General features: G+C 36.4%; 2 protein-coding genes across 15 annotated transcripts in view; one reads left to right on the top strand and one right to left on the bottom strand.

The window, feature by feature from the left end:
* The window catches only part of MACROD2 (mono-ADP ribosylhydrolase 2), a 2,026,389-nt gene extending 2,012,759 nt beyond the window's left edge, over positions 1–13,630 (bottom strand). Inside the window, exons 1-2 of the mRNA XM_023251484.2 lie at positions 13,329–13,630; positions 7,747–7,863 (exon numbers count right to left, since the gene is read on the bottom strand). Coding sequence (XP_023107252.2) covers positions 7,747–7,863; positions 13,329–13,374 — 163 coding nt within the window. The 5' untranslated portion in view covers positions 13,375–13,630. The remainder of the gene's footprint in view (positions 1–7,746; positions 7,864–13,328) is intronic.
* Positions 13,631–13,847: 217 nt separating this feature from the next.
* SEL1L2 (SEL1L2 adaptor subunit of ERAD E3 ligase) overlaps positions 13,848–24,224 on the top strand; it is a 123,935-nt gene continuing 113,558 nt past the window's right edge. For 3 of the 14 annotated variants that reach the window (XM_006929968.4, XM_019826851.3, XM_045055077.1), the window contains exon 1: positions 19,828–20,532. Coding sequence is in view for 5 of the 14 variants with exons in the window: in XM_019826851.3 (XP_019682410.3) it covers positions 20,475–20,532 (58 nt within the window). In the remaining 9 variants the exon portion in view is untranslated. Of the gene's footprint in view, positions 14,101–14,333; positions 14,437–18,597; positions 20,533–24,224 lie in introns of those variants that run through there. The other 11 variants (XM_045055081.1, XM_023251477.2, XM_045055084.1 and 8 more) reach the window with 7 other exon arrangements.

Raw genomic sequence — 24,224 nt, 5'->3', positions numbered from 1 at the left:
TAGTATTTCCAAAACCCAAAAGGCACATATATCTTCTGCCCTGGCATGGATATAGCCAGGCATATGGACTACTGTTAACTGCTATCTTGTTGTTGATCTATATTTTGTTACACATCTGGTTTTTGTTGTTGATCCATACTTTGATTGTTTCATCAGTAATCCTCAATATGGTTCTACATCAAAGGCATAGGTAAAACTATAAATTGTATTTAAATCTTTGTTCTGAATACTTACATGGAAATTCAATAAATATTTCAGAAATGAAGACTAAGACTTTATAAAGACTTCTTCATGTAGAAGTACGATCAGAGGGAGAAAAAAAGAAAATTAAAGGAAAACATTGGCTTTGGCTACCACCAGTCTGTAATTCATCGCAAAATATCTGTCTGCACTGACCAAAATGTTAAGTAAAACCTGTTAACTAGTATAATTCATTTAATGGATTAAAAAGAAAACAGAATCTGTGAAGTTACAGACTTATGAAATACAGAGACACACAGAAAAAACTTTTCATCTTGTGGTCTTAACACCAAGTCTGTATATATACAAATTTATATAATTTTAGAAATTAACCTTACTTCACAAATGTTTGACTAAACCATTGTTCACAACCTCACACAGAGTATCAAGATAAAAATTTAATGTTTTCAAACATTACAATGAATGCCATTATTCTCAACATTCTTAGAAGTTATTTAGCCTAATTTTTTCATGGTGTACCAATCTGTCAGTAGCCAAGTTCTTTTACAAAGCAAATCAATGAACTCCATAAAGGGATTAAATGGGATAGAATATTAAAATTATTTCTTACAGTTGCTTTATGTATCAAGAATCAATGCTAAAGTAAATGCATTTAGAATGGTAATACTGTAAGGTTTTTCTACACTTTAAATTATTACTACACAATAGGCTCAGTGTCTATGTTTACACTCATTTTTACTTAAAGCTCTTTTGACATTTAAACTCACAGAAACTGAAATCATGACATTTAGTTACTAAGTACTATATAAACAAAATCATACAATGCTGATAAATACACATAACGCATAAATTTTCATCCTTGTCTCAACTAAATATCTATGCAACAGTTCAATAAAATCTTTGTTAAATTTATTAGTAAACTAACTTTTAAAACAATAAAACCGATGTTATATTACAAAGACATAAATGTATACATCACCTACATTAAAAAGCATCTGGCTTAATTTTTAAGCCCATCATTCCCACATGAATCCTTACAATACAGTGAGGAAAAGGTGAAACAAAATAACGCACAAAAATGCCATCATGAGAATGTTTTTAATTTCTTCAATTCACACAGGTATTTACTGAATATCTACTGTGCAACAAGTACTATGACAGATGCAGAGATATGAAGGGGAGTGAAGACATCATCCCATTTTCCTAGTAATTGCAATCTTATATAGAGATACAACCGGATCAAGATAATCCTGTGACTGAATACATAAAAACAAATTAATATAAATGCTCTATGGAAAAGAACATAGCTCTATGAAAGTATATAATAAAGGAAACTGTTTCAAAGTAAGGGCTCAGGGAAGACTTCAAAAAAAAAAAAAAAAATAGAAGGGTATCAAGGTGAGAAATGAAAGCTAAGAAAAATTTAGGTGACAGAAGTCCTTATGGGGGGTGGAGGGAGAGGCAAATACAGATAAAGACCCAGCAGTGGGAGGGATCACAGTACATTCAAGAAACAAAAAGGATAGTGTGGCTAGAGGCAGAGACCAAGAAAAGGAGTAAGAGGCCAAAGAGGAGAGGGGCCAGATCATAAAGTTCAGCCCATTTTAGTATTTTAGTCCTCATACTAGTCTTTACTTTTAACTGTAAAGTGAAAAATGCCTGTTTCTAATTCAAGTTCTACTTTTGCAACATCTTTGCTGTTAATGAAAGCATCACAAATAACTGCTTGAAGAAAAAGCCAGAGTGATCCTTGTTACTTGAGGCAAAAATAGATTGCCAGTTTTTTTAATTAAATTCATTTTAAGATCATTTAAAAGAGGGCAAAAATCACCACCCACTCAAAATAAAAGATTTCTATCTAAGAAGCTGAGGAGTTTTGTTCTGAGCCTTCTTCTGCTTTGACTGATCATTTTGCTTTTAAAGTGTAGTACTCAAACTAAATACAAAGAGGAATCAATATCAAAAAATTAAATAGGAAATACTCCTTTCCAATATTTGTATCCCTACTAAATTCCATCCATTCCATTTTCCTAACTGTTTAGTCATTTTAAATTGTGACTAACATCAAATATTTAATAAAATAATATAGTTGACATAGTTTGAAAATCTGGGGCAGTGCCCACCTCATCATAGTTATTAATTTTTTTTTAATTCCTTTTACCATTATAGTCCCTCACCCCTCTCCATGTAATACTCAGTGACATAATTATATTCTTATTTCCCCATTTCTAGTGATTAATAAAAATATTAACATTCAAAAAAAGTTATCGTAAATTTACTCAGAACAAAAATACTTGACTTTGCACTGAAATCAAAATATTAAGACACACTCTTTTTGGTGATTTCTAAATATCAATAGTCAAGTTGGTACACAGATAAAATAAAACAAAATTCACTACCTACACTGAAATAAGATCTCAGTGGCTGAGAGATTGAGGAATTTGAATTTTTTTTTTGTCAGCCATCACCTCTTGTGGAAATAATTTAACAGAAGAAATTAGTTATAATGAAAATGAGAGCAAATAAGGTTGAACTTCTATGCCAAACATGCTAGTTTTTCAAGATGAAAGATAACACACATGCCTCTCTCTAGTCAACCCACACATCTCAAAATATTTTTATATACTTCAAAAAATGAAGATTCACACTTACAAAGTCTTCACAGTTCACAATTTCTAGTTAAGTATTTTCAAATGACTATAAATCAAATTTGAATATATGTAAGACATGAAATCTATCAAGATATGAAATATGAAGTTTCTTCCTAAATGACCCATTTTTTAAATTGTCATACCTGAGGAAAATAATTGTATACTTTTCATCTAACTTATCTTCATAATTTATTACATTTTGTCTTTGTTGTTCCATATGAACATTAAAAATAATGACTCAAACATCTAAACTTACAGCTGTAGCTATTTTCCCTAACACTAATTAGGAAGAGAAAATTAGCAGAAGCATAGCAGAATCTTTGCCAATCATTTGCTCCCTCTAAAGAAAGGAACAACAATGCTTCTCTGAGTGGTGTTATAGAACATTAGCTTGGAAGTAGCAAAGGAGAACAGAATTCATATCAATTAAAGCTGAGAATTTTTGTCCCTACAAAGAAGCAATGCCATCTTTCTATCATATCCATCCATACATCCATGTATGTATCTCTGTCTTTCTACTACATCTTCAGACTACAGTTCAGTAATTGTATGTTTTTATGTGAGAGCTATACTTTAAATTCACATACACACATGCTGTGTTATAGACTGTTAACATTGAAGTTTTCCCACTTAATATACCTATGTGGCAAGGAGAGAGAAAGAGAGATTCAAAATAAGTCAAAAATTAAAAAGTACCCTTTCATTAGTTTTAGAAGATTTCAGGAAACCAACTCAATTTGAAAAGTTTATACTGCTTTTTCTGTATAAATTGTATTACATGGAAACAAAAAAGGTGACAAGAGAAAGTTCTTTATAGAAGTCCAACTAATAAATGAAGACAAAATGATAAAATTAGGATAAGATCATCAATGGCTGCTAAAACCATTAGGTGAAAGGTGATAGGAAATTTTACAATGGATGGATTAGGCTGACAATACTGGAGCCTAGTGATCAGTCTTAACACAGAGAGGGAAGCAAACACTATTGCCTTGTGACATTATGGAAAAGAAGTATGAAGTATTCCTTCAAAAAATTAAACCCATGTCTGATCAAGCCTCTGGATTTAACCACTAACCTATAAGAAACTGGACTCATAAGAAATACTGTGGACCAAAGAACACATTAGACACCACAAAGATTCAGTCAGCAAAACCCAAAATGTGAAACTTTCTATACGGCAAATAACTTTTTTTTTTAATGCTTCTTTATTTCTGAGAGAGAGTGTGAGTGGGGAAGGTGGAGAGACAGAGAGACAGAGACAGAGACAGAATCCGAAGCAGGCTCCAGGCTCTGAGCTGTCAGCACAGAGCCCAATGTGGGGCTCAAACCCACAGACCACAAGATCATGACTTGAGCCGAAGTCAGACACTCAACTGACTGAGCCACCTAGGCACCCCGGCAAATAACTTTATTTATCAAACAAAATTATGGGAGGTGGGGGGGGGGGGGGGGGGGGGGACAGAGAGAAAAAGAACTATATGTTAAAAGATACTTAAGAAATATATTAAACGCAGCATTTGGATCTTGTTTAGATCTTAAACAAATCAACTGTATTAAAAAGAGGTAAAACCCCTCATGAGACAATTGTAAAAATCTTAATACTAGTTGGACATTTAAAGAATTATTAATTTTTAGGTGTGATTGATAGTGTTGTTATAGTAAAGCAACAAAAAATATGTCTCTTTTAGAGATACATACATATGCACACATACATATATTTACAGAAAAATTCGATATGATATACAAGAATTGTTTCAAAATAATTTGGAAGCACTGGTGTAAGATGAAATAAAATTGGCCATGTTTTAACTGTTGAAATGGGTGATTGGTGCATAAAGATTCATCATACCACTCTATTTTTATATATGTTTTTAAATGCTCATTTAAAAGTTTGAAAAAAATACAGAATTGTCCTTCATAGACAGTTAACCTCTGAGGTGTTCTTATTTAGCATACTAATTGAGCTCACCTACCCATGAGGCACTATTGCAGTTACAGAGACACAATATAGTAAGAGACAAGCACTTAAAAATTCCCTACAAAAAAGCAACTGGCAGATGAAATAGAATTATTAGGTGAAAGCACATAATTCCAGAGACTTACCAACAGCAGTTGACAAATATGAACATGAACAATAAAGTGGGTTGTGGTTTGTTTTTTTGTGGGTTTTTTTCTTTTTTTTTGTAATCATCTCTCATCCCTTCCCTGTCTGATCCATAGCTTGCCAGTATTACTAGAGTAGCAAGTCAAAGTAAAAATATTGTCTATTTATAGGAATTCCTTCTTTCTATACAATGATTTTATATTTGGCAATTTTTGGTTCCCTCCTTTAGGATGCCTCAAAATCAAAATTATGACAAATACATTCAGCTACTCTCCAGCTTATTTAACTTTTTACTACAATATAACAAAAAGCATTTAATTACAGTAAAACAAAACTGAGCAAAGAAAAAAAATTAAAAACAACAGCTTGAGAACTTTCCATGTAATCTTGGGTATCAAGGTCAAAATGTCCTTCTATAAAAAATTTAAGTAATAATGTTAAACTGTAATACTTGAAATTGGTATATTGTGCTAGCCCAGTAAATACTGTTCATTTCCTACAAATAGAAACTATGACAGAGAATTATAGACTTCTTTTAAAACTTAATTGGAAATTTCATACATAAAAAATTAAGTCATTATAAAAATATGAATCTACTTATATATACATTTATAAGCAGTGGTTTAAACATTTCAAAATAAAATACAAAACTATAGTTGTTCTTTATCATTGTTTTAATTTATAATTTTAAAGGATCTGTTAAAATACTAAAATTCTCTTTACTAATATTTTAGCATAACTGAGCACTGGATAGGAAACAATGAAAGAAAGCACTTACAAAAGATATCTATCATGTAAAGAAATAAACAGATATTACTTGTAGAATGAGCCATTCCATTTTTTTTTTCATGAAAAAGAAGAGGCTAGTCATTAATTTCTAGGTCACAACAGAGGAGCAAGTAACATTAGATGGAAAAAACAAAAAAACTGTTCAACAGAAATACAATTTTGACCACACCACCTCACTCCCCATGAAAGACTTTTAGTTCCAAACAGCATGAATGAAAAAACTGAAATATATAGAGCAGTTGTAACCCACTTATAAAGCTTATATTGGGATATAAGAGTAATTAGGGAATAACAATGAATAACTGGTGTTATTCAATGTATTTTTCTGATTTGGGGACATATTTTGGTGTCTGATATCTCTGAAAACACCCAACTGTGAGTTATCTGATAATCCAATTCAACCCTACACTGTTATATGAATATTCAAATAGAAGCAGCCAATATAAAGGCCAAGCCTTAATGCAGAGATGAGCAGACCCAACATTGGGCAATATAACCTGGTATCGCTACTGCTTTGTCAATTGTTCTGGCAGCAACAGAAATCCACCTCTATCTGAGAGGCAAAAAGTGTTTTAGAAGAACATCAGGTACTATATCCTTAGAAAAGTAACCAGCTAAAACAGCAACTAAGAAAGAAAATTAAATGAATGAAGCACTGGAAAAAAAGAGATCTACTAGCCATAAAATAACGGAGCTGAAGTATTCAATACCAGTTTCTTACAAAGAATAACTGAGACCCAAAAAGGAAGAGGCACATGGTCCTAGAACAAAAAAAAAATCTGTCCTGTTGGGTCTCTAGTTCTATATTCTTTTCATTACACAACACTACTTTCTCTATCAATGAATGATGTCTTAATCAGACCATTACTAAAATAATTTGCATTTATTTTGCTGAAAACCCTGGGCAAGCAGGTTAGATGTGTATGTCCCAATCAGCTTGTCCAATGATCCCATTATAACTTGAGGTAGAACTACTACCTTCACTTGCCCAAGGTCACATATGTTTTCAAGCAAAATCTGAAAACCCACATGTTTTGCCTTCTTGAAAAACAAAAATTCTGCCTAAAATGCAAACAATGAGGTGAATGTGTTCTCTTCACAGACAGAAAAGCCTAATTGGGCTGTTGTTTCCCATAGATTTGTCCACTGGAATTCCATACTAGACTTCTTGTTCTAAACTCACAGTATCCTGTACAGTTCCATCAATCGAAGACCATAACCTGTGAAATTAGCATGTTCCAAGTCCCTTTCATAAAGTTACCTTTCTTTCTCAAATGTTAAAAATCCTGAAAAGCACCTTATTTCTTCTAAATTTTACATCCAGAGCAATGAGTGCTAATTCAGAAGTAAACATAATAAGTATCTATTAAATCCATTACATTGTTTTTTAAGAATTTCTTGCATCTATTTTTTCAATACTTAAAATTTCACTTATATTCTAACACATATCTTGACTCAAACAATCTATGCTATACTCTCATTAAATCATAAAGACTTTGACAGTAAATTTTGTAATACAAATATTTTACATGTAGACATAATACCATACTATACAAAACATATACTCTTCTCTAAAACTCTGTGAAATACTAGTTTTTCTTTGTTCTTCCTAACGCACTTTCAACTATATCCAATCCTTACAATAACTTAAAGAAATCCAATATAAATGAATCTAATCAAAACAAACTCAAAGGGCCACACCACCAAAGCACCAAATCCTTAATATTAATTACTCCAAGAACAACTATGGAATAGTTTTTTTAAAGTGTCATATTATAAATGTGGATTGTAACATGAATTATGTTAATATAATTTCCTAAATTTAAATAACACACAATAGGTTGCTAAAAACAATTAAATGCAACCAAGCAATTACTTCAAATAGCAAAAATGTCATCTGTTTTAATATAATGCCAGTTACTCATTTCTGTCAAAACTGTCTCGCAGAAATCATAAATAAATGGGAACAGTATATACCTAAAAATGTTCTGAGAAACTTACCATCATTTTGGCTCTTGCCCTTCATCTCTTCCTTCCACGATAGGATGGTGTTCAGGGGAACATAGTCCCTTATGTATTCTTTGCGTCTCTCCTCTAAGGTCATCTTCAGTAAACGTTCTTGCAAAACAAAAGCAGAATCTCCATTTGTATTTAACTTTTAAATTCAGCAATTATTTTATAATTTAAACATTAATCGTATAAACAAATCAAAGAACTAGTGTGGGCCTGAGAAACATCAAAATGAAAATCTAATGATTTCATATTTGACTGTTAAAAAGTGTTAAGTTAACACATGTTACTGGGGCATGTGGGAGGGAGGGGGAATCAAAGCCTGATAAGGAAGACTCTTTTGTGATAGACCAAGAAATAAGTGAACTCTTTCTTTTCTTTTTTTTTTTTAATTTTTTTTTTTAACGTTTATTTATTTTTGAGACAGAGAGAGACAGAGCATGAACGGGGAAGGGTCAGAGAGACAGGGAGACACAGAATCCGAAACAGGCTCCAGGCTCTGAGCTGTCAGTACAGAGCACGACGCGGGGCTCGAACTCACGGATCGCGGGATCATGACCTGAGCCGAAGTCGGCCGCTTAACCGACTGAGCCACCCAGGCGCCCCTAAGTGAACTCTTTCAATCAACATCTACTAACAGTCTACTATGTGCCAGTAATGTTTATACACTGCAGGTACAAAGGTGATCCTTAACCTTGAGGAGTTCACAAAACAAAACGGGAATGGATAATATACAAAATAACTGCTACATAAATAAAACACAAAATCCTAAGACAAATACATAGAAATGTTAAGAGCACAAGAAAGGCAGTTACCAAGGTATTCCTTAATTCTAAAATGCCATCAACAATAAAACTACACTTTCAATGTAATATCTTTGTGGAGGTGATTAAACACAACTTGCAATATACATCTTGGTAAGATTAAAATATTCTTCAAATGCACCTTAGAATTATTAACAGTTGGTGTCACTTACAAAGAAGTCACTGTTCTTGGGGTGTCTGGGTAGCTCAGTCAGTTAAGTGTCCGGCTCTTGATTTCCACTCAGTTCATGATCTCACAGTTTGAGTTCATGCCCCACATCAGGCTCTGTGCTCCACACAGAGGCCGCTTGGGATCCTGTTCCCCTCTCTCTCTCTGCCCCTTACCACCTCAAAATAAATAAACTTTAAAAAAAAAAAAGCCCCTGTTCTTTATGAGTGGCAGGTACTTCACACATATAATGAAAATAATCTTTCCAACAACTCAGCAAAATTGGTATTATTTTTTTAAGGATGTTTTTTTAAGTTTATTTATTTATTTATTTATTTATTTATTTATTTGAGAGAGAGTGTGCGCACACGCACAAGTGGAGAAGGGGCAGAGAGAGAATCCCAAGCAGGCTCCACACGGTCAGCAATGTGGTGCCTGACACAGGGCTTGAACTCAAGAACTGCAAGATCTGACCTGAGCCAAAATCAAGAGTCGGAGGCTTAACCAACTGAGCCACCCAGGCACGCTGGTAGTATTATTATTATTTTGTAGATAGGGAAATGAAGCACATCAATGTTCAGCACCTTGTCCAAAGCAAGAAAGCTTTCCATTCAAATCCAGTCACATATCTCCCTAAGTCAAAAACTATAGCCTAAACTATTAGTCACTATAGTGTACTACTGTCACAGGAAAAGCTCTTCAAAAAAGGCGATGTGTTTCTGTATGCCAGCAGCCATGTATCATATACTTTACCAAAGGTCTACACAATGTAAAGAGATTGACAGTTGTACTCTCCAACTGTCTGTCAGCAGATTACAAGATGAATGGATTTAAGGATAGTACCTAGTTTCAGGTGTCTAACTCTCATAAAATAATCACTTTAAAAGATTCTTTCACAGAAATAAACTGCCAAAGGTTTTAATATAAGTACAAGTGAATAAGAAATGGGGAGCCAACATTTGTCCTACTCCTAGAGCTGGCTTTTCTTCAGCCACATTAAATGATAATAAGATATTTTAATTAGATATGATAAAACCAAATCACAACACTACAATACTCAAAGGACAATACTGTATTGAACGGAAGATGCCTAAAGTGTATTCGAGTTGAAATCAAGAATATGGAATTCAGGAAAGAGGTTTAGCTTAGAGATTTTGGAAATTATGACCCAAACTTCTGGTCCTAAAGGAAGTTAATAGGAAAAGGTAAGGGATGTGACCAAACCTAAAACAAAACAAAACAAAACAAAACAAAACAAAACAAAACAAAACAAAACAAAACACCATAATCAGGGAGTGTACACAAAGAGGAAACTTAAATGCAAATAAATAAAATGAAATAAAACTTAGATGTCACTGCCAGGTGAATCAAAGTGCCAGTGATGTAGAAACCGGCAAAGTTATAATAAGTAGAAGAAGGGAAATACTGTCAATTGCTACAGGAAGATCAGGAAGAATAGAAATCAATAAGCCATTGGTGGAGTCTGAGTGGTTAAGCATCTGACTCTTGATTTTGGCTCAGGTCATGATCTCCTGGTTTGTGGGATTGAGCCCCCATTGGGCTCTGTACTAACAGTGTGGAGCATGCTTGGGATTCTCTCTCCCTCTCTGTCCCTCTCTCCCTACCCACCTCAAAATAAACATTTTTTTTTTAAGTCCTTCCTTTAAGATAGGAACAGAACTGAAAAGACAAAGGACATGTAAAGAAATGGACAAATGAGACTACAGGGGAAGGTATTATGGCTGTTCGTGTTACATGACATGAATTTTCATGTGAATTAAAAGGAAATGTCATGTGTTTGTGTAGGAGAAGGGAGGGGGGTCTTGATGGCATAGGAAGCTTTAAGGAAATGATAAATTTGGAAGACTCACACAAAGGAGAAGGGATGACTAGCACTTACCAAAACACTACTAAAAAGTTCAGATCACTAATACAGAAATATTACAACATCAGTGATCAGGTTGAGAGATATTTTGAAGCAACTCACAGTTTTAGTAAATGTCAGAAGGTAATACGGGAAGGCAACCTGGCCTCCGTGATTCCATTTATTTAAACATTTAAGTATGGACACTTAGAACAGAAATAAGATCAATAATAAGAAAATAAAACAATGAGATAATTTATGTCTCAGTTCTTAAAATTATAATACACATTAAGTGGTTTTAAATTATAGCTCAAAACAGTTTATTGAACATATGTGGACTTGAGAAGTCCTTAGTTATTTGTTTCAACAATGAAACATACTGAGGACCACAGACATCTATACAGTTTCTTTAGCATTACACAAAACTTGTCCTTAATGCTTCACCTTTACAATGAATCTCTGCTCTATGAACCAAGCATATGAGTAGGCAGACCTACGATTAGATGGCATACTGAGTAAAAGTATGTTTACAGAATGCCCTGACATTTCAATGAGGTGGGTAAGCCTTCCTTTAGATTTAAGTAACAGCTGCAAAAATATAATACCAGCCTCACAAGTGCAATGAAAGAAAAAAAGTCATGCATCCCATCAGCTTCTTTAATAATAACAACCATACTGGAAATCCTTAGCTCCTTCTTTTTAAATATTAAATATTCCAAAAATAGACATCCTGATAAACTGAGACATACATTAAAGTCTTCAAATCACAATGTTTTTCCTTTAACATTAAACTTCATGCAAAAATAGGTTAGTTTTAGACAGGAGAAATTTACTTTGTTAGATACCTTTAATTGTGCATTTACTTCTTTATTTAGAAAATATTAATTTGGTTGTACTTTCCCCTACTGTTAGAAGAAAAAAAAAATCAAGACATCAAAGATTCTAAAATGCCTGCTCTTCCCAGTCCAAATATGTAGGTGTTAAATGAAGGAACCATTGTAACATTGTTACTTTAGGAACATTATTATGACAGAAAAATATTTCCTAAGCAATAATCATTACTTCATCAATAAATTATGTACTGAAAACAATCTCCATGATTTCCACTATTTTGCCTTATTAATACAAAACTAACATTCCAAGACCATCAACAAAAATGGGCACAGACGATCTTTCAATGCTTACAAGGTAAATCATTGTTAAAAGTGTGTTGAAACTAAAGTAACTACTACTGCAAAAACAAAGATTATTTTACACTAATTTATATCTACCAGGCTATTATTTTCAACAGCATTTGTTTTGTGACACCAGAATTTTTACTTCTATATAAGCCCATGATCATTAAGATAGAATTAAATGACATACAACCCAATCTTTAAATATTTTAAAGACCATTTTACTTGGATTGTTCAATTATATTAACTCTTCCCAGTAGTTCACTTAAAAAAAGAATCCTTTCTTCATCCCCTTCCTCAGAATTATTTTAAGTAGGCCTTACATAAAGGATTCTTTTTCCACATTCATTCTCTTCCTTATGTCCACTGTTTGGCCTTAGTGTTCATAAAAGCCAGAGCTTGCAATAATAATCTACAAGTTTTAAGAGCTATTTTCAAGCAAATCAACTTTCAACCTAGTCACTCCATTATCCTTCTAATAAAAAGATAGGATTCTTCGGAGAAATTTGCACTACCTTCACCTGACCTCACTCTGGTACACAGGTTTAATCTATGTTAGCAGTAGCAATGCAAGTTCTCTTTGCTACTCTTCTGTAAAAAGCTACAGTGTGGAAAGAATGAAACAACTCCAGACACTAAAGTTTTATCTCAGATTTATCTAATTATGATGCCAGAGAAAAAGGGGAGAGGAAGAGAGAAGAGACGGTTGGTTCGCACACTTCTGTCTTACAGAAATCAGTGCCACTATCAATCTAGCTGATTTGGATGAGCTTTGATGTGCACAAAATTCAGAGGCAAGCTCATTCATGGAGAGTGGTATCAGTTTCACAACCTTACTCTGAGCAGCTTCAGATTACGAATGGGGATGAAATACAGAGAAACACACTGCAGAGAAAGCCCATTCAGACTTCTCTGAAAGCTCTTATCCTCGCGGACAAGACGCCCGTTTTCAGTTTCCCCTAGAGTTCCAGGTTTCCAAAGTCACACTGCGGCGCAGAAGGAAGAGGCCTGGAGAAGGGGTAAACGCCCGAAAGAGTAGACACTCTACCAGCTAGGGGGTGGGGGGCTAGAGGCGAGGAGTGAATAGTTGAGGGTCAGCTGGGCGCGAAGGCGCAGCAGCTGCAGCAGCCAATGTGCCCGCCGGCGGGCACGTGTGCCTGGGACAACCTGGCCAGGAGTCCAAAAGTCCCAGCTGGGGTCCCAGGAGAGGGTGGGGGACCTGAACAAGTTGTGCTGCGGCCCAGGAACTGCCGGTCAGGGGTCTCCGCCACCAGCCAGGCGCAGGAAGCCCCGCATGGGAAGAAGGTGACCGGGAGCGGCAGGCAGCAGAGGGGCGTGCGCCCACACGTGTGCCAGCTGCAGGTGCCCGGGGGCGGCGCGTGCACGCCGGTAAGCGCGCGCGTGTGCGCGTGTGTACACACGGACACGCGAGGGAGGCGGCACCGGCCGGGCAGGCGCGAGACGGGAGCTCGGGCGGGGGGCGCCGCGGCACACACAGCCCTGACCCCCACCCCCACCCGACTCCCACCCCCCACAGCCCCAGGACTCGACGGGCCAGTTACCTTTCTCCTCTCTCCACACCTTTTTCTTCTTGTTGCTGGGGTACATGTTGCCGTGGGGGTGGCTGGCTTTAAGCTGCAAGTTCCCCAGGCTCACGGGCAAACAGGGTGTGTGTGGAGTGGGAGGGGTGGGAGGGGACACTCGGGAGGAAAAAAGTGCAAGAGGCTCCGAGTCCCGCGCCGCTCGCCAGTCGCTTCTCTCAGCCCGCGCTCCGCTTCGGCTCCCACCCGCCTCAGCCCCGCGGCCGCCGCCAAAGCAGCACCTCAGCGCCTGTCAACTAGGTCACGCCTCGCGCTAACCTAACACCCGCGCAGGCCCCGCCTTCCAGCCGCTAGCCAGCGACGCCTCCCATTGGCTGCACCGCCCGCCGCTCTCCGTTTTCCAGTCACCGCGCGCCCCTACTTCGGCCCCAGGGCGCACGCGCAGGCGCAGGCTCGGGCCCGACGCCGAGGACGTTGGGGAGCTAGAGGGGGCGGAGCCAGGGCGCGAGGGGGCTGGAGATGGCCTCGCGTTTTAGGGGGCGGGGCGTGGAACGGACGCCTGGGAGGAGCGTGAGGCTGTTGGCGCTACACCAGGCTTCGCGCCGCTAGGAGGACCTGAGGGCGTGGCCAAGGGCCAGGTGCGCCAGGTGACTGGCTAACCAGCCGGCGAAAGCAGCCTGCGGAACTGGAAGACGTGAAGGTAAGAGGAGAATTGAGTCAGCGCGAATTGTTCGTCTACTCCAACTGGCCAGTCTGAATGGATTTTATCAGATAATCTGAAGCTTTCCTCTTGGTGAGTAAATTATAACCAAAAAAAGTGAAAGGATCGGGAAATAGCTCGTCAAACTTTAGTAAAAATTAGTTTTCACTGGAGTTCTGTGAAGTTTGCAAAGAATAAAGATAAACTGAACTACTCAAGGAACTGAAAAGTAGTGGGCAACCAACATGTTACATTGGAAACAAAAATCTGATATCAAAGCAGATCAACCAGAGCCAGGTCATCTTATCCTTTTGTTCCTTCTCCAGTTGCTTCAACTCAAGGCACTGGGTTAAAGGACTGGCTTGATTCTGAGTAATACTTACCTGTTGGTGTTCTGAAAATACAGTTCAGGTGGAGCCAACCAAAAAAGTAGGGTGATCCAAAATTTATATCCTCTCCCCAAATGCATTACATTGCTAAATATTAGACCATCCACAAGGCTGATTTTGTGGATGTAGTGAATCCACATTTATATGACAATTGGGGTGCTGTTTTATGTATTGTACTTAAGCCAGATGTTGTAAGAGCTAATATTTGCAACACATTTTTTAATAATAAAAAAAGGAAGAAAGAAAGGCCCTGTTAAGAATTGTAAAAAAATGAAATGTTTTGAGTAACAGACCACTCATGAATATGATTCATGACATACTAATGTAATAATTTTTATTTTAATAATGCCTCTGCTTCTCTTTTTCTTTTAATGCTGTGAAATACATAAAAATTCATTTGGCTGGGAGAAATAAGGGAGGCTTCAAGAAGGAAGTGACATTTGGGCTAGTAATAAAAATATGCACTTATTTTTTGGCAATGGAAATAAAAGGAGGGCTCTGCTTCAAGATACATTACAAAGGTAGAATCAATAAACATTGGTAATGGAATAGATTTTGGGAACAGAATGAAGAAGAGAAAGAAGAGTTTCATGGGTTAGTTTAGGAGGAGGATGACAATATTATTAATATTAGGCAATTAAGACCAGTTGCAGATATTGTGGGAAATATATTGAGTTCTTATTTAGAAATGCTAAGTGTGAAGTGTCTGCTGGAAAGTGCATCATACTGGGCACTATCTTTTTTGTTACAAGAGAGAACCTGTTTCCACCCCAACCTAGAGTTCATCTGTGCTTTCTTAGGAACCTTAAATATGCTACTGATTATTCTTTATTTCATGTCAACTCAAGGAACTAGAACCATACATCAACTTTTAAACTTTCTCAAGTCTCTTTCATGATAAAAAAAAAAAAAAAAATCGCCCTGCGACTCCACAACACCTTCCAGCTACTGCATCTCCTTTCTTTCCAAATGGTTGTCAATACCTGCTGTGTCAGTTTCCTTACATCCCACTTTCAATTTTTCAGTCCCCTCTCGTCTAGGTTCTTTCCTATTAACTAACTGAAATAGCTCTTGCTAAGGTGACCAGTGACCGTCACATGCTATGTAATCGTCATTTTTCAGTCTTTCTCTTACAAGATCTCTTGGCAGCATTTAACACTCTTGACCTCTCATTCTTCCTTGCAGCATCCTTTTCCTTCAGTTTTTCTCACCCTTTTGAGATTCCTCCTGTATGGCCATTCCTTCTCAGTTTCCTTTACTGGCCCATCTTCCTTTGCAGCCATTACATTTTGGAGTTCATTAAGACTTAGTCTTATCCCCTTATCTCTTTTCACTATATACTTTTTTTTTTTAAACAACTTTATCCGTACTCATGGTTCAGTTATAATAGTGATTTTCAACCAGGGGAAGTTTTGCCCTGTAGGGAACACTGACAATGTCTGGAGACATTTCTAGTTATTGCAACTGAGAAAAGAATGCTACTGGCATCTAGTGGGAAGAGGTCAAGGATGTTGCTAAGCATCCTAAAGTGCATGGGTCAGCCCCGCACAACAAATCATCTGGCCCAAAATGTCAACACTGCTGAGATTGGCAATCCGAGTTATACCAATGACTGCCAAATTTATTATTTTCAATAAAAATTTCTTCTTGAACTTTAGGCCTATATGTGCTACCATATACTGTATCACAACTTTAAGAGGCAGCATTATGCACTGGCTAAAAGGTATTTGAAGCCAGACCATCTGGATTCAAATCCTACGTTTACCGTTATTGACTTTGTGACCCTTGCTTGGCAAGTTACTCAAAGTCTCTACACCTTGCTTATTTAAATTATTATATGGAGATGGTAATATAGTATCTACCTTGATTGATGTGAGGATTGAATGCGTTAAAACACATAAAGTGACTAGCACCTAGTAAATGTGGCAAAGATGCTCACTAATACAATTTTCTTTCTCTTGGCCCATAGAAAATGATATTTCCCAGCCTCCCACGAAGTTAGATAGGATGTGTAACTGTATGCTGAGTGGGTTATAAGGCAAAAGTGATGTATGCCATTCCAGGCCATCAAATCTTTTGTACACTTATGCATATTCTCTCTTTTCTTTTCATGGTGATCTCAGAAGCAGCATGTCAAGAAGGAAGGAGCTTGGATCCCTGAGTCACTCACTGCTTGAAGGAGTATCTCAAGGATCCAAGGAGTACCACATCAAGCTATGATATAAACAAAACACTTTTATTATGTTACAGCATTGGTATTTAGAGGGCATTTGTTTTAGCATTAACTATTCTGATAAAATACCATTATCATTGAAAAGTGTTAAATATTAATATTTACTCTCTCAAAAGTACCTGAAATGTACCATGTACCACACTGAGCTCATGATCTTTCCTCCACACTTAGACTTCTTCCAGTGTCTCTTATCTCTTTGAATGGGTCATCACCCATTCAGTTGAACAATCTAGAAACCTAAACACTATCCCTGATACCTCTTATAACTTTATTCTCATTTCAAATGAACTGCTATACCTTCTCAATTTTATCTCCTGTATCACTCTTGAATTGCTCACCTTTCCAATGACACTGCAATAAGCTCAGTGTGAATTTAACTGGACTACTACAAAGACTTCTTAAGTGCCCCCCATGTCTTCTCTTGCCCCTCTTATGTCCATTCTATCCCCTGCATCACATTTTCAAATGTGATCATGTTGTGAAATGTGATTATGTTGTAAATCACTGTTGTAAATTATTCAATGACTTTCTAGTGGTCTTTGCAATGGACTTCATTGTATTCCCCCAAAGTTTATTTATTGAAATCTTAGCTGACAGTGTTATTATATGTAGAGACCGGGTGCTTAGGAGATATTTAAGGTTAAATGAGATCATAAGGGTGAGACCCTAATCCAGTAGGACTGTGGCCTTATAAGAAGAGGAAGATATATATACATATATATATAATATTATATATACATTATATATTATTATATTGTATATTATATAATATATATTATATTGTACATAATTATATCATATATTAATATGTATTATATTTTATATATTTTATATATATTATATATATATATATGTATATCTCCACTCCTGCTCCTCCTCCTCCTCCCCCCTTCCCCCTATACATGCCATGTGAAGACACAGTGAGAAGGTGCCCATCTGCAATATGGGACAAGAGCCTTTGCCATAACCAGGCTATGCCAGCATTCTGAACTGTGAGAAAATTAATTTCTGTTGTTTAAGCCACCCAATCTATAGCCTTTTACTATTGCAGCCCAAGCTGACTTATACAGTCTTATAAAAACTAAATCATTAAGAATAGAAGGCTCATCACCTACCAATTCTCCTTACCCCCACCACCCAATTTCTGGTTTCATTCATACCAACCATAGAGCTTTTCACTTCCTTGAACACATCTTATTCTCACCGTATGGTCTATTCACATGTTTGCCACTGTAACTGAGACATGATTTGCTTAGTGAACCCATTCTTTTTTTTTAACTGTTCTTTTTTTTAATGTTTGTTTATTTTGAAAGAGAGAGAGTACACATGAGCAGGTGAGGGGCAGAGAGAGAGAAAGAGAGAGAATCCCAAGCAGGAAACTGACACGAACTGTGAGATCATGACCTGAACTGAAATCCAGAGTGGGACGCTTAACTGACTGAGCCACCCAGGCACCCCTTAGTGGACCTACTCTTATTCTTATTCTTATTAAGCTCAAAAATCACTCCCTGGCAAAGCCTTCCCTAACACTGACCCCACCTGAGCCCTACCCACAGTGTTCTTTTATATGCCCTCAGTGCTCATTTACTTCCCTATATAGCATTTTTTACACTTTGTAATTATAAATATATTTGAGTGATTCTTTTGTTAATATTTATCTTTCACTCTGGACTCTCTTTCACTCTCTGAGGACAGGAAGTATATCTTTTTGCCCACAGAGAATGACACAATGCCGGATACAAAATAGATTCTCAATAAAAATTATTGAATGAGAAGAATGAGCGTCCATACAGAGATGTTGGTAAAACTGAGAAAGAGCACATGAGACCAAAAGAGGTTACCTTGGGGAGGCCATAATTTTAAAGCAAAGACTAAGAGAGTAACTGACAAGTGAAATTAACGAATGCCTGAAAAAGAATGGCATACATCATTAGCATATAGTAGGTATTCAATAAGTGAATGAATAGGTGAGGAAGTGATAGAATGAGTGAGAAATTGTGTTCAAGCAAGTAGAAAAATATTTGCAGCTCAATTTTCAGAGAAACCAAAAATATGTTTTCAAGAAGATGTTTGTGGTTAGAAATATCAGATATCTCACAGATCAAGTAGGATGAGAACTGAGAAAAGATCATTGAATTTATAGTCTATGTAAATCAGTGAAAATAAAAACAAGTAGTTGAAGAAAAAGTGAAAAGCAATGAGAAGTGATTGTGGTCTGTTTTAATGTTTAGAGATTAAAGGATAAGTAAAGTACATAGTAGTTGGAAGGACACCAGAGTCAAGGGAAAATTTTTCTAAGAGACATGAAATGAAATGAAAAGTGTTTAAATTAAGAAGACTGGTGACAAAAGATTGAGACAAAAAAGAGAAAAGAAGGACAAATGTCAGAAATACTAGAAAAAGATAAAGCAAATGTGGATAGAATCAAAAGTGAGGGAAGTCTTGGACTTAGAGTATAGAAAAAGCATTTCATCTTTTGTGATGAATTTGAAAAAAGAATGAAGATTCAAAAAAATTTTTAATGAAAAGAAAGTAGAGGGAAGATAGGTCCAATGAGTTCAGTTCAGTGAAAGTAGGAGGCAAAATCATCTGCTGAAAGATACTGATAAATCTGGATCCAAATGGGGAATGCAAAAAATATTTGGAAAATGTTTAACAGATTATATTTAAGAGTTTAAATAAATTATATTTAGGCAATTTTTAAAAGTACAGAAGTTAGGAAAGTCCCATTTTGAAGTCCCTTGGTGAAAGGAAAAGATACTAGGGAATAGACAGAATAATGGTCCCAAAGATTTCCAGGATCTAATCTCTGGAACCTGTGAATGTTACCTTATTTGGCAGAAGGGACTTGCAGATGTGATTGAGGATCTTGAGATGGGGAGATTATCCGATATTATCATGGCTGGCCCTAAATGTAATCACAAGTGTCCTTATAAGAGGAAGACAGAGAGAGATTAAAGCATTGGGAAACTAACAAAGGGAGTAAACCTGGAAATTCAAGGCAATAAATATGTCTATTTCTGAAGTAATTACCTGTACACGCTGTAAATGTTGGATATATTTTAGGCATAATTTCTCAGTTCCATTCCTTGGATAGTCTTAATACTCCCATGCTTTTACCTAAATATTCATTTTCATTTCTGGTTCAAGCCTTGAGGGTACTCACTTATGAACTGCCCATATTGTTAAAGACAATGAAGAGGGCATTTTTAAATAACTTTTAAGGAAAGTGTAATGAAATGCCTTTAAAAAAAAAATGATCACTGGAATTTGTTTGCCTTTGTCCCAGTAAAACCTCAGCAGTTCTTTACTCAAAAAGAGGATAAACATTTTCACCAAGATGGCGACGAAAGCAGACTTGATCCATATGCTTCCCGTGCACCATCGCCTTCAGATGTTAGAGTAAAGGATGATGTTAGGTCAGCTCACGTACTTAATTGTGTTTTCATATAAGTGCAGCTTGCAACACTGAAGGTAACATAAAAATAAACACTTCTAGCAGTTCTGAAAATGACTTGAATGTTATTGTGGACATGTACAAATTGGACTTCTGGTTTATTTCTTTCCTTTCAGAGAGCAACTCTTACATATCTTAAACATACTCCTTATCTCCCTCCCACCAGACTAGCAGACTAGATATGGTTCCCTCCCCGTAGCCTGCTCTCTCCAGTAGCTGCCTTCATTCCAGTTGAAAGGAACTTTCTGGCAGCTCATTGGCCCAAGAGTAAGGAAATGGTTGCTTAGCAACCAAATCCTGACCCCTGCAAACCTGTAAAGAGGAAACTTGTGGGCCAGCCACCTAGTTCTGCCTGTGTTATAAGTAAGGAGGAACTGCTTATGAGAAGATGAAGCCCCTGTCCCTGTTAATAGAGATATTGATCATTCTTGGGGTCATAATTAAAAGTAAGTTTTTCTGTCTTTATGGTTGTCTATGAGGGTCTTCTCTCTTTAACAGTAGTAAGGGTAGAAGCTGATTCGAAGATCATAAGTAACCTCACTATACTCCCAATTGATACCATTTGGGGGGTAAGTACTTAAGAATATTCAAACAGGATAGAAATCAGTGATACTCTTATTTAGGATAATACCTGGCAAAGATGTGCGTATGAGAGAAAGAGAAGGAGGGAGGGAGAAAGGGAAGGAGGGAAAAATAGAAAAGATTGAGCAATTTATGAGGAAAGCATTAAAGTAATTTTTATAGAGTAGGGATATTTGAGACAAGTTGTTAAATTTTGTTGAATCCAGAATATTATGAATATTTAGTTCCAGGACTTTAATGGAAAAGTAGAGGACTCAAAGAGTTGTAAAGTGCATTAATTTATATTCTTACAGCCTTTTTTAATCTTTTCACAGTAACATTTGTATTTCCAAAATTTCTAGGATTTCTAACTAGTTACTATCTTAAAATGGAAATTATTTTCCAGTCTTGTTTCTCTGGCCTTTTATTGAAATAATTTTTACTCAGTCCTCAGATAATTTACTCTTCCTGAATTCAACCTAAGAAATATTCATGTACATTTAATCTAAGAATGCAAGGTTGGTATAATATCCAAAAATTAATTAATGTAACACACCACATCAATAGAGTAAAAGATAAAGACCACACACGGTCATCTCAATTGATGAAAAAAAAAAAAAACATTTGACAGAATTCAACATCCCTTTCTGATAAAAACACTCCTCAAATTTGAAATAGAAAGAAACTTCCTCAACTTAATAATAAAAAGCATCTTCGAAAAATCCACACCTCACCTGTACTTGTGGTGGACAGGATGGGAAAAGAAAAAGTAAAACTATCTGTATTCACTAAAGACAGAATCTAATATACAGAATATCCTAAGGTATCCACTATAAAATTATTAGAACTAAGAAATGAGCAAGGTTGCAGGATAAAAGGTCAATAAACAAAAGTCAATTCTATTTCTTTACAGTCACAATGAACAAAAAAAAATGAAATTAACAGTTCCATTTAGAATAGTATCAAGAAGAATAGTTACTGGTAATAAATTTAACAAAAGTACAAAGCTCTTACTCTGAAAACTACAAATATTGTTGAAAGAAATTAAAGAAAACCCTAATAAATGAAAACACTTCTCAGGGCACCGGGGGGGGGGGGGGGGGGGCTCAGTAGGTTAAGCATCTGACTCGATTTCAACTCGGGTCACGATCTCACAGTTCGTGGGATGGAACACTGCATGGGGCTCAACGCTGACAGCGTGTGGATCCTGCCTGGGATTCATATTCTGTGTGTGTGTGTGTATCTTAAAATAAATAAACATAAAAAGAAAATACTTCTCATGTTCATAGTTTGGAAACCTTAATATTAAGACAGCAATACTCTCCAAATTGATCTAGAGATTCAATATAAAATCCCAGCTGACTTCTTTGCAGAAATTAAGAAAATTACCTGAAAATTAATATAGAAGTGGATGTTTTTAAACAAAAAGAACAAATTTGAAGGACACACACTTTCCAATTTAAACATTTACTACAAAGCTACAGTAATCAAGACTGTATGAGACTGACATGAGGACAGACATAGGTCAGTGGAATATCACTGAGAGTTTGGAATTAAACCCTCAAATTTATGGCCAGATGATTTTTGGCAAACATGCCAGGCAACTCAATGGAGAAGGAAAAGAATAATTTCTTTAGCAAATGATGGGGATGACTGGAGAGCCGCATGCAAAAAAAGTGAATTTGGATACCTACCTCACACCTAATGTAAAATGAGCCAAAGGTGTAAATATAGTAGCTAAAGATGTAATCTCTTAGAAGAAAACAGGCATAAATTTTTGTGACCTTCATTAGGCAATGATTTGTTAGGTATATCACTAAAAGCACAAAAAAAGAAGAAACAGATAAACTAGACATCACCAAAATTAAGCATTTTTATGCTTCAAGGGACATCATCAAGAAACTGAAAAAACAATCCACACAAAAGGAGAAAATTTTTGCAGATCCTATATCCAATAAGGTTTAGCATTCGGAATATATAAACAACTTTTACAAACTCATCAGCAAAACAGCAAACCAGTTTTTTAATGGGTGATGAATATTTGTATACAAATTTTCTCTTTGGACATCTGCTTTCATTTCTCTTGGGTATGTACCTAAGGAATTGGATAGACATTTCTCCAAAAATGATACAAAGATGACCATAAAATGCATGAAAAGATATTCAACATCATTTGTCCTTAAGAAAATGCAAATCAAAACCACAATAAGATGCCACAAGGAGGATTTAACTATAACAATAAGAGTGGGGACTGAGAGGAGCAAATGGATGACAAGGCTAGAGAGAATAGTGACATAAGAGTCCAAAGTAAGAGTGTCCCTAGAAGATGGGCATGTCCAAATGCCAGAGAGAGTATGGAAGTGAGGTAAGGGCCAACAAGGTATCACTAGATTTAACAACAGGGAAGTCTTTACCTTTCCAGGATAGTTTTATCAGAGAAGCAGGGACAAAACCTGATTTCAATTGATGGGAGTGAATAGGAAGAGAGAAAGTAGAGACAGTGATGATAATTACAGAGTTCTTTCTGTATTATGGCACTTTGCAAGGTCAGACTTGAGTCTTTGAGAGATAATTTATTGATTGCAGGTCTACAGAGACCCAGGGAAGTAGTTAGGGGACAAGACAGTTACTTTACAAGCCACGCTATAAGACCTGTGGTTCGTACCCAAAATCAGGTTTTACCCCACTCTGTTTTTTTCTTTTCCAGCCTTTATAACCCTAGATCTCCAGGCAAAACAGACAGGGCTGCCTTTTTTTCACTCACATATACCTTGCAAACTTGCGTATTGTTTTTTATACATTTTTTCACTTGATGCTCAATATACTTTGACTTCACCTATGTAAAATTATTGAGAGAGGGAAGCTGCCATAACTATGTGATTGTTCCTGACTCTGCATTGACCTAGGGAAAGTTCTAAAAGAGTTTCTGACATTTTTTTCCCTTTTGGTAAATCCTTAGAAAAAAGTAGTTCATTCTGCTGGAAAAAAAATGCATAGTTTATTCCAAAGTATGGCTTAGAAAATGGAAGTAAAATCAACAGTATTTTCTCTTTCCATACTTCCAAACCAGCTTCTGATTTAAGGTAGTATAAGGTATATGACTGAGGCAGAGAAAAGACATTGCCAGAACTTCTGGCTCTAAATTATCTAGGATCCAAGGTTTTCCTAATTTGTCTATCTCTTTCTAGCAGTAATTCTTCACTATCATACAAGTTCTACAGTTTAAAAAATATATGATATAAAACAAAATGAAATAGAAAGTTTATAGTGATTCCCTGACACCCATGTAGCAATTCTATCCCAGTTGAAAAAGGCAAGTAGCTCATCAATCTGAAACTAATCAGAATTCAGAAAGCAATTGTCTAGCAATCATATCTAGGTCCCTGTCAGGGCCACACTAAGGCCAAGTCCTGGACGTGTTGCAGAGGATACTGAGCCTAAGCAGTACAAGCAGACTATATCTTACTGTTACATAAAGCGGCTTGCCGGGGCTCCTGGGTGGCTCAATCAGTTAAGCGTCCGACTTAGGCTCAGGTCATGATCTCATTGTCCATGAATTCAAGCCCTGTGTTGGGCT

Source organism: Felis catus, chromosome A3, assembly GCF_018350175.1.
Source record: "Felis catus isolate Fca126 chromosome A3, F.catus_Fca126_mat1.0, whole genome shotgun sequence".
In the NCBI taxonomy this organism is placed as follows: Eukaryota; Metazoa; Chordata; class Mammalia; order Carnivora; family Felidae; genus Felis; species Felis catus.
The sequence above is the reverse complement of the archived record's forward strand: the minus strand, read 5'-3'. Positions and strand labels throughout refer to the sequence as shown.